Source organism: Triticum aestivum, chromosome 7B (assembly GCF_018294505.1).
Source record: "Triticum aestivum cultivar Chinese Spring chromosome 7B, IWGSC CS RefSeq v2.1, whole genome shotgun sequence".
NCBI classification, from domain to species: domain Eukaryota; kingdom Viridiplantae; phylum Streptophyta; class Magnoliopsida; order Poales; family Poaceae; genus Triticum; species Triticum aestivum.
The window spans coordinates 22,753,954-22,763,817 of record NC_057813.1 but is presented as its reverse complement, the minus strand read 5'-3'; the positions used below and the strand labels follow the sequence as shown (position 1 = coordinate 22,763,817).

Sequence of the window (9,864 nt, the reverse complement as noted above, 5' to 3'; positions counted from 1 at the left end):
TGACGGGCCACCGTATTTCGCGAAAAAACATTCCCCCTGCTGTCAGCTCGGACCACCGGAAGTGCCTCCTTATTAAGCAGAAAAAATGAATACTCCCCCTACTAGCTGGGACCCACCTTGGTGGGAGGCTGACTTGTGGGCCCACTAAGTTGACGGGGACGGAGGACTTTGTCAACTTAGTCAATATGAACGATTCTAGCTGCAGTGACCGTACGATGTCCATCCAACGACCATCATGCTTCTTTAACCTCTGGTCTTCTTGCTCCAGCCGCCCAAAGCAGCGCCGATTGTGTCGCCTGCTCCTGCCTCCCGTGGCTGGCTGTGATGCCGCGGAGGCCTCACCGCCCCCTACTACTCCCACCGCTGGCCAGGTCATCCCTCCACTCACCCACGCTTCCACTGCCGCGTCTTCCCCGACTCCGTGTTGTCCCCTTCCTAGGCCTCACCGTCGTCCACCGCCGTGGTGCTCTCCGCGCGGCGTGGTCAACGTGGTCAAGGAACGACTTCCATTGGAAGAGTATTGTACTTGGAGAGGCTGACAGGTGGGTCCACGGCCACAACCCAGTTTTTTTTGTGATTTTTCAAGTAAGTCGCTTTGTCAGGTCTGTTGGGCTGCAAATCTTTCAAGACGAGGAGAGCTTTCATTTGGCTGGCCGAGAAAATGGCCCATCAGTAATGAGAAATGGGTTGTACATTTTTAAAACACATCAAACCGACAATTAGTTTCAAATATCTTTTTTTCATTTCAAGATTTTAAATTACATTAATTTTTATGCGTGGAGAATTTGTTGGATTTTATATTGATATACATTTATTTTTAAAATCAGTTTGAATGTGATTCGAAATTTCGGGATTAAAAACAGTTCGGACCGCACCGAAATATGCAAAATTTCGTATAATTTTTTAACCGTGGCCACAATATGGGTTGTAATGCTAACAAAAAGAATATGGGCTCCAAAAAAACCTTAAGAATTAGCAAATGGGCTGTAAATTATTAGAAATAATGGCAGATGGGTTGTAGGCTATTTTCCACAGATTTGAGGCTTTCCTAAAAAAAGGTTGACGCACAAGCAGTGACTGTTGGATGTCCATCCAACGGCCGTCATGCTTCTTCAATCTCTGCTCTTCCTGCTCCAGCCGCTCAAACAAGCGCCGGTGGGACTGCCTGCTCCCTCCTTCCCACGGCCGGCTCTGCTGCCGCGCAGGTATCACCGCCCCACCGTACACTCATCGCTGACCTAGCCATCCCTCTACTCACCCACACCTGTTGTTATTCTCCGGCGACGGCAGACGAACCAGTAAACCCTCGTACAGTCATACTCCCCTCCGCGTGGGAAACAACTACCGAGTCTTCCCTGCCTCTGTGTCATTCCCTTCCTAGGCCTCGGCGTCGTCCACCGCCCTGGTGCTCTCTGCGCGGCCTAGTCAACATGGTCAACGACCGCATGCATCTGAAGTGGACTGTACGTGGAGAGGCCGACAGCTGGGTCCACGACCGCATGCAAGGAAATGCCTCCTTATTACGCGTAAAATAATGATTCCTCCACCTGACATCAGGGACCCACCGAAAGGGCCTCTGTATTTCGCGAAAAAAAGATACCGCCGCTGAAAGCTTGGACCCACCAGCTATATCTTCGCACGCAAGGAAGTGCCTCCTTATTATGCACAAAAAAATGAGTACTCCCCCTGTTGGCTGGGACCCAGTATAGTGGCAGGCTGACTTGTGGGCCTACTAAGTTGACGGGGACGGAGGGCTTTGTCAACTTAGTCAATATGCACGATTCTAGCTCCAATGACCATATGATGTCCATCCAACGGCCGTAGTGCTTCTTCAACCTCTGGTCTTCTTGCTCCAGCCGCCCAAAGCAGCGCTGGTCGTGCCGCATGCTCCTGCCTCCCATGGCCGGCTGCGATGCGGCAGAGGCCTCACTTCGCCCCCTGACTGCTGGGACCCACCAGCTACACCTTCACATACAAGGAAGTGCGTCTGGGCAAAAAAAATGATTCGCCCCCCTGACTGCTGGGACCCAGCAGCTATATCTTGGCACGCAAGGCAGTGCCTGACAGTCGGGACCCACCTGGTCGAAGCGTACGTAGCGTTGTCATTCTGGTCGCGAACATGTACGTACATACATACTAGTCGATGTAGAGGCGCGCACGTGTCGTAGTAGAGGCACGCACGTAGCATGTACACGTACATACAGCGGCCAGTGCGCAAGAAAGAAAATACGGCCACATATGTGTACATACGGGCGGGGTCTCGAACGCCTACTCGCGCATACGTACGGCCAGGGCTCGTGTACATGGCTGGGTCAGAACGGAGAAACAACATCGTCGTCGTGTTCATGAGGAGCCAACCGGCTGGGTCGGAACGGAATGCGTCGTCGTGTTCATCGGGAGGGCTTGGACGGAACAGGCGGTGGAAACGAGGCCTGGCGTACCACGGAACGGAGGAAACGGCCTTGTGTTCAACCGGCCACGTTTGAAACGGGATCCTGTTCATCGGGAGGGGTGTGGCGTACCACAAAACGGAGGAAACGGACCTCCTACGGTCGAAACGGGGGTCATGTTGATCGAGAGGGGTGTGGCGTACCGCAAAACAGACGGAACGGACTTGTGTTGGAGCGTTACGGTCGAAATGGGGGTCATGTACATCGGGAGGGGTGTGGCATACTGCAAAACGGGACTCCACAGGATACGTTCATCTCCATCGTCGACCTCCTCCAGCCTCCACGGGCTACTGTTCATCCATCATCGACCTCCTCCAGCCTCCACCTGCGACTGTTCATCCACGGGCTCCTGTTCATCCTGCCTCTTCCGCGCGCTACTCCACCGGCTACTGTTCAACCACCCCTCTCCACGGGCTCCTGTTCAACCACCCCTCCACAGGCTACTGTTCATCCACCCCTCCATCGTCTACTGTTCATCCAGCCCTCCACGGGGTCGTCCTGTTCATCCAGCCCTCCACGGGGTCCTGTTCATCCAGCCCCAACCGGCTTGATCGATCGGGGTCCTGTTCATCCAGAGGCAACGTCACGGGTCCTGTTCATCCACTCCCACCGTTCACTGTTCATCCACCCCCCCTGCAACGCTCACTGTTCATCCAGAGAGGCAGCATCGATCAGCTTCAGTTAGCAACAGTAGCGAAGGAATCGCTCGATCGGGTTCAGTTAACATCCATCGATCGATCGCTCGGGTTCAGTAACGCGTAGCCTGCAGTGCAATCGCTCGGGTTCAGTTAGAGCCCAACGCCCTCGCTCGGGTTTAGTTAGAGCCAACGCCTCGCACACACGCGTGTACGTGTACGAGAGAAACGTGCATCGCTCGGCCCCCGACCACCCACCTTAACCGGGAACTCCCCGAAATTTTCCTCGCCCTCGCTTCTACCATAGTTTTTTCCGTCATGGACGGCCCAAAGAATGTCATGCAGCTGCGTCTCCAGCCCGCCCAGGATGAAAAGCCCATTTGTCATGATTTTTTGTCATAGAAGTAGGAGCCCACCACATCTATGATGATACCGGGTTTTGTCACAATTATCGTCATAGAAGTGTCATATGTATGACATAAATTTTTTTCGTTCGGCCCAAAATGTCACGGATGTGTCTTTTTTTTGTAGTGATGCTTGATATCCTGCAAGTGCACATGGAGGTTGTAGCACTTCCTTGATATAATTGTCGAAACCACATGGAGCGGAGAGGAAGACACTACAAACCCTTCAATTGCGCTATCACTTACTTAGTTCCGTACGCACCCAAACCGGAGTTTGTAAATATTCTACTCTAATGGTTGCTAGGGAAACAAAATTAAAAGGAGTATTACTAAACTATGAACAAGAAGGCAAAAATAGGAATTAGAAGAAACGAAGTTAGAAAGAACGATGCTTGAGTAGTAAAGCATTCTTGAGGGTTCTGAAATCAACACGACTAATATGCACTTTATATCTCCAAGCCACTCTTGATGTGCATAAGTGGATGGATCCAGATACAAAACATGTTCTACTCTCACATAGACTTCATGCAACATATGCCACCAACCGTAGTTCCCCACATCGGTTATCACTACAATTAATTAAGGGTTTCTTCATGGATGCGGTCTCACCAAAGATGCTTCGTTATTTCCCTATCAATTGCAAAAGCATGGAACTGAGGCTTTGAATGTTACCTCTAATTAACTCGACATCCTAACCTCTAAAACAAAAGTAATATGCTTCACAACAATAAGGAAATGATGCAAGAGAGGCCCCCTCTCAACATTTTGAAGGCTACTAACTCGAACATGAACAATAGATTATTGATCGCACAAAGTGTTCATCCCTATCCCCAAGAACTAGTACAACTACTCAAACATGTAGACTGGCAACATAAAAGAGATGGTCAAGTTACAAGACGACATCGAGCCGGTGAAGGGAGAAGGCTTGGTGTTGTTGGTAATAGTGGAGATGAAGGCGCCGGTGATGGTGGTGATGATCGATGATGGCGCTGACGCGGTGGTGATGGAGGGTGGCACCGGTAGAGGTGACGGTGCGGTGGAGATGGCATCGACCCAAAGGATGGTGCGTGCATGGTGGAGCTTCCTGTTCTTCCTCTTGATCTTGTCCTTCTATGGTAGTGGAGATGGAGCAGCGGAGATTGATCTTGGATGACCGTGGCTTGTGGAAGTTTAGACGGCGGCCGCTAGGGTTGGAGGGGTATTTATAATGCCTCTCCTCAAGCCTCCTCCATGGATGATGGTTGCCTTCTTTGATCCAAGGGTTCAAGGTGAGCCGAATCCTCTCCCAAACCCTTGCTTATATCCAAAGATCGCATGGGAACAAATGGGAATGAAATCGGTTAAGAATCCCATCTGGAAGGGCAACTTTCGGGCTTGTCTTGAGTTGGTACAATCGCCGTCATTGAATGAGGTGGACTCCTTCGGTATTTTGGTTGCCATTTCGTCATACGGACACATCTTTTGGCATTCCTCGGCTCGTTGGAATTGTTAGAGCCACGCCAACATTTGGTATTAGATCTTGATTGGAGAACTTTGTAAAAAAAATCATTTTTTTCACTCTCTGAAATGCCTAAGTTAGGTACAGGAAGTCCTAGACATGCCAAAACAAAGAAAACTAACAAAAACTAAATAAAACACTAATTGTGCAATGCTCACAATGAAAAGTTTTAAAACTGGTAATCATGCATAATGGACACATATTTGGTTTAGTGGGACATGATATGTGAAGAGGACATGTAACAAATGATCTCTAAAAATATGTAAAATATAGAGCCTTTAGGCTTCTCCTAGTGCTGCAGGCGACTTCCAGAGAGAAAGCTTCACGCTCTCTGGCACCGGCAGTAGTGGCACCCATGGGTGTCGCTTGCTTCATGAAGACGTCGTCGTAGGTCTCATCCCTGTCAGGGCTTAGGTGAAAATATCTTTCTGTTTGCTCGAACTCGGCAACAGCGACGCTTTGCATCGTCACCCTTTTGGGTGCGTTGTTGTGGAGCTTGGCGTCGTCAGTTGGGCCGCAGCAAGATGTTAGCCTCGTTCTAGGCTTCGTGTTATATCTTTTGATTTGCTTTGTAAGAGGGCCCCTCACCAAATTGTATCGATCGACCATGTACTCTGTTGTGTTGATTTATATATAAAGCGGGGCAAAAGCCTGTTTCGAGGAAGAAGCCTTACCCCAAGAATTCTCCCTTGGTCACCGTGCTCTCTTTAAATGCTATGTTAGAACATCTCGGAGAGATGATGTTGATGAAAAATAACAGATTTTTACATCAATGAGGCACCAAGTGACGCACACTTGGGCCGCTCGAGCAAAATGCGCGCAGCCTCCACTGCCACGCGGAACTTTCCCACCATGCGCCCGTTGCCCGTCTATTGCCACCCGACCCATGGACGCCTCCTCCGACTCCATGGCCACCAACATCGCTCCGGCGCACAGCACCATGTCCGCCTCCATGGTAATGTAAATTTTACATTATCTGTTGGAGTTGGAGGTTTTTTGTGATGTAAAATTTACACATCTGCTGGAGTTGGAGGTTTTTGGTGATGTACAAAAGCCCACTTTTTGGTTATGTAAATTTTACTCGAAGCATAATTTGCTAATGTAGTTTACATTATCTAATGGAGATGCTGACATGAGTCTAAATTATGTTTGCTGTTTGTAGCTCATAGTTTTGCCCAAACTTTCTCATCTAGTAATATTTAAACAGTAGAACAGATACTTTGTATACAGTAATATGTACAGTAATCAAGTGCCAAGTGTGACACAAACTGAAGAAGGAGGTGCTAACTGCTAAGTTGGCCACTTTCGCTTCCATTCTGAATGTAAAGGATTCAACAACAAGTGAAAACATCAGTGTTAAGTTGGACACCGGAACCATTCCACTTGTTACGAAAGTCCACTCACGAGATTTTCCTACAAATTTTCCAAAGAGCATACTAGCACGGTTCTCCTGAGAGCACACTACACGCACTGCTCATGGGAAAAATACTAAAACAGAGTAGCTACAGAAGCGCACGCCAAAGTGGCCTCATCTTTGCTCAATCCATGCCATGACAATAGCGCTGATGGAGCTCGATATCCGTCATCTTGCCTATGACACCGCAGCCCTTCTTGCTGCACTTTCCAAATCGAACTCCCTTGGCCTTGTGAAACCTCTTGACGTGGCGCTGAAACTGAAAGGAAAATTGATGATATTCAGATCAACATGGCGATCAACCATAGAATTTGAAAATTGAGAGAACATATATAGCTACCTCATCATCGTTGCCGATTTCCGGGTGCCTTTTGACACTGGGGTCAAGTACTAAACGAGATTCGAACCACGACCAATAGCATGTTAGGCTATGGACTAACTTTCACGCTAGATATGTAATTGCGTTAATTTAGGACTACCTGTTCTTTTATCTATCTGTTTAATTAAAATTATTTGAATTTTAAACAAAAACCTCATTGATTTGTACAAAACAGAATTCGAAATTTCGACCATTTCGAGGGTGAGCGAAATTTTTGCCACTTCGAAATCCTTCTAAATGACATCCCTTCTCTTAGCATGGTGATAGGCAGTTGTTCTTCTTCCTAAGACAACAACTAATGGTGATGATCCTTATATGTGTTTTTCAAGCAGAGAAACAGAGAAGCTTCTAAGACAACAACTATCCTTTCAAGCAGAGAAGCAGAGAAGCAGAGAAGCTGCATGGAACAGGGGAGGGGATCGATTGTAGGTACCTGGTCGGTAGCAGCAGAACGCCGTGCAGTGGAAGCCTCGGCCTTGTCCTCCTTCCTCCGCTTGGCCTCCTCCATGGCCTCCTCCCTCGTCTCGAAGGCCTCTTGCGTCCTCCTCCTGGCGTCCTCCTTCCTTTGCCTCTCCACCTCCTGGGCCGCGAGCTGCTTCTTCCTCATCGCTTCCTCCTTCCTCTTCTGCCTGGCGAGCGCCTCCTTGGCCTGCTGCTTCTCCTCTTCTTCCCTAATCTTGTCCTCCTCCTCCTTCCTCTTCTGCCTGGCGAGCGCCTCCTTGGCCTGCTTCTCGTCTTCTTCCCTGATCTTGTCCTCGTCCTCCTCCTCCTCTTCCTCCGCCTCCTCCTCCTCCGCCTCCTCCGCCTCCTCCTCGTCCTCGAGCGCATCCTCCTCATCCTCGGGCGCATCCTCCTCCTGCACTTTGTCTTCCTCCGCCTCCGCCTTCTTCTTCTTGTTCTTCTTCCTGCCCCTCTTCTTGTTCTTCTTCCGACCGTTCTTCTTGTCTGAGTTCTTGGACTTCTTGTTTGTGGTGGTCGCCACACCAGAAACTCGCCACACCCGCATCACAAAGCACCGGAGGGACATCCCCATGGAATTGGCTACCGCGCGCAAGAACTCCAGCCAGGTGCCTCGCGACGGTGGAGGGCGTGGCACCCGCACCCGCACCGGTGGCGGTGGCTCCTCGCCAACCTGCTCCATCGGAGAGGGGGAGGAGGAGGAGGAGCGGGAGGTGGTGGGTGATTTTTGGTGGAGGAGGAGGTGGTGGGTGGTTTCCGGCGCGGCGTTTGGACGGAGGAGGGGGCGGTGGTTTCTGGTTTCCGGCGGAGGATGGATGGGGGAGGGGGCGGTGATTTCTGGTTTCCGGTGGAGGATTGGATGGGGGAGGGTGCCGGGGTGTTGGGACGGGGGAGGAAGGCTTGGGCGGGAATATAACGGTTCAAGTTGGCGACGAGGTCGAGCGGGCCTATTGGGCCGGAGCCGAGTTTTAGCCCAAATCAACGCTTGCCTTTTCTTTTTCTCTATTATTATCTAAATCGGGTCGCCTCTCCGAGCTCCGGCGGCCGGCCGGCGAACGTGGCCGCTCCCAGACGTCGGCTGCTAGTACTAGGCAACCGACCGACACGTTTCCGACTGAACCGAATCGAACCAAACCGACCGAGCCGTAACTTTTACTAGGTTGCTCCAGTCAGTCCCAAACCAGACCCACCCACCTTCCGCTGCCGGCGACCAGCTGCAGTGGAGCAGCTCATCTGCGCCTCCCTCCCATCTCCTTCCACCAACCATCCCTCTCCGCGCGCCTTCCCGGCCGTCGAGGATGCCGCGCGCTGGCGCGAGGTCCAGCCCGCCGGACTCTCCACTGGCTCATCGTCATCGCAGCGGAGCCGGGGCTCGCAACCACCAGGTTTCCGGCGCGTATCCTCAAGCGCGCTGGCTCATCTCTGTCTCCTCGCTGCTATGCCAGCGACGTCCACGACCTCCTCTCCTCCCCGCACCTCCAGCTCCAATGGCAGCATGCCCGTCATCTGCTCGATGAAATGTCTGTGCCCAGTCTACTCGAGGGTACGTACTTTCTCTGATCCCATCTTCTCCATTCCTCAATTGACAATCATGTAGATGGTTTATTATCATTTTCCAGTATCTACACGTACCGCACTGCTTTACAATTGCTTTGCATATGTTATCTGAACATTGGCTAGTTCTCAGCAGATTCTACTAGAATAATTATCGGAACATTGGGTTATCTGAACATATGATGGACCATCTAGCACTAGCAGTACATTTCACTCTGTGGTCTTTCAGAGCTCTTTGATTATGAAATGTGAAACTTTATGTGCAGCTATGGAAACTAGGTTGATTGATTTAGCATGTATGCATCCACCAGAAACAGAATAATGGATGCTTTTGGTCTCACTAGTCCCACCGTCACGAGGGATATAATTCCAGATGAGATTAGCAATTACAGTAGTGAGTATAAGGGGGAAATGTACCTTCTTCAGACTTTTTGTGGTGGTCTACTGCATGTTTGCAGGAAGTGGAACTCGTAGATGATATTTACCTAAAACTGAGAAAATCTTGTTACACCGAGTTGATATAGCAGCAGAAGGGTTTGTCAAAAAAAAATGGCTTGCATGATCATGTGTTGTTTCTTGGGGGTAACCGGTCATAAACACGTGATGCCTTGGTGCCAAAGAATATCCGCAACTGAAGTCGAATTGTGTCTATTTCACAGATAATGAGTAATGTAATTAGTTGTAGAAGTGTTATGACCGGCATATTAGGGGCTTAGCCCAGTGGGTTGTGGCCCAAGTTCTCTTATCGTTATTAGAGGTTTAGCCCAATTATCTTATCCTTATTAGGGTTGTTTGCTTAGGAGTCAAGTAAACCCCTCTATATAAGGAGAGGAGATGTATCAATCTAGTCAAGCAAGAAGCAATCATTATTTGCTCGGCTTCCCGAAGGGAGCCGGGAGACCTAACCCTAGCCGCCTCTTGCGCCGCCGCCGCCTCTTCTCCAGCGCACCACGGCGCCCCGCCGCCGGCAGCCGCGCTCACACCTCGGCCAACCATCCTCCTTCCCGTACAACCTACGCCCTAGAACCGGTAGGGCCCTAGCTCCTACCAATTTGGTATCAGGTAGCTTGG

General features: G+C 50.2%; 1 protein-coding gene across 1 annotated transcript; it reads right to left on the bottom strand.

Moving 5' to 3' along the window:
- Positions 1 to 6,370: 6,370 nt before the first annotated feature.
- On the bottom strand, positions 6,371 to 8,127 carry LOC123162294 (vicilin-like seed storage protein At2g18540). Its single transcript, XM_044580089.1, has 2 exons — positions 7,214 to 8,127; positions 6,371 to 6,660 (listed from the first exon to the last, which is right to left on the bottom strand). Exons 1-2 carry the CDS (start codon positions 7,919 to 7,921, stop codon positions 6,526 to 6,528), a joined length of 843 nt encoding a protein of 280 aa, XP_044436024.1. The 5' UTR covers positions 7,922 to 8,127; the 3' UTR covers positions 6,371 to 6,525.
- Positions 8,128 to 9,864: the final 1,737 nt, after the last annotated feature.

Bases quoted from the DNA above. Each gene is read 5' to 3' on its own strand.
- LOC123162294 (XM_044580089.1), bottom strand. From the start codon at position 7,921: ATGGAGCAGGTTGGCGAGGAGCCACCGCCACCGGTGCGGGTGCGGGTG. The intron at 6,661-7,213 runs GTACCTACAATC...TTTTCCTTTCAG, and splicing joins GTTCTGCTGCTACCGACCAG to TTTCAGCGCCACGTCAAGAG.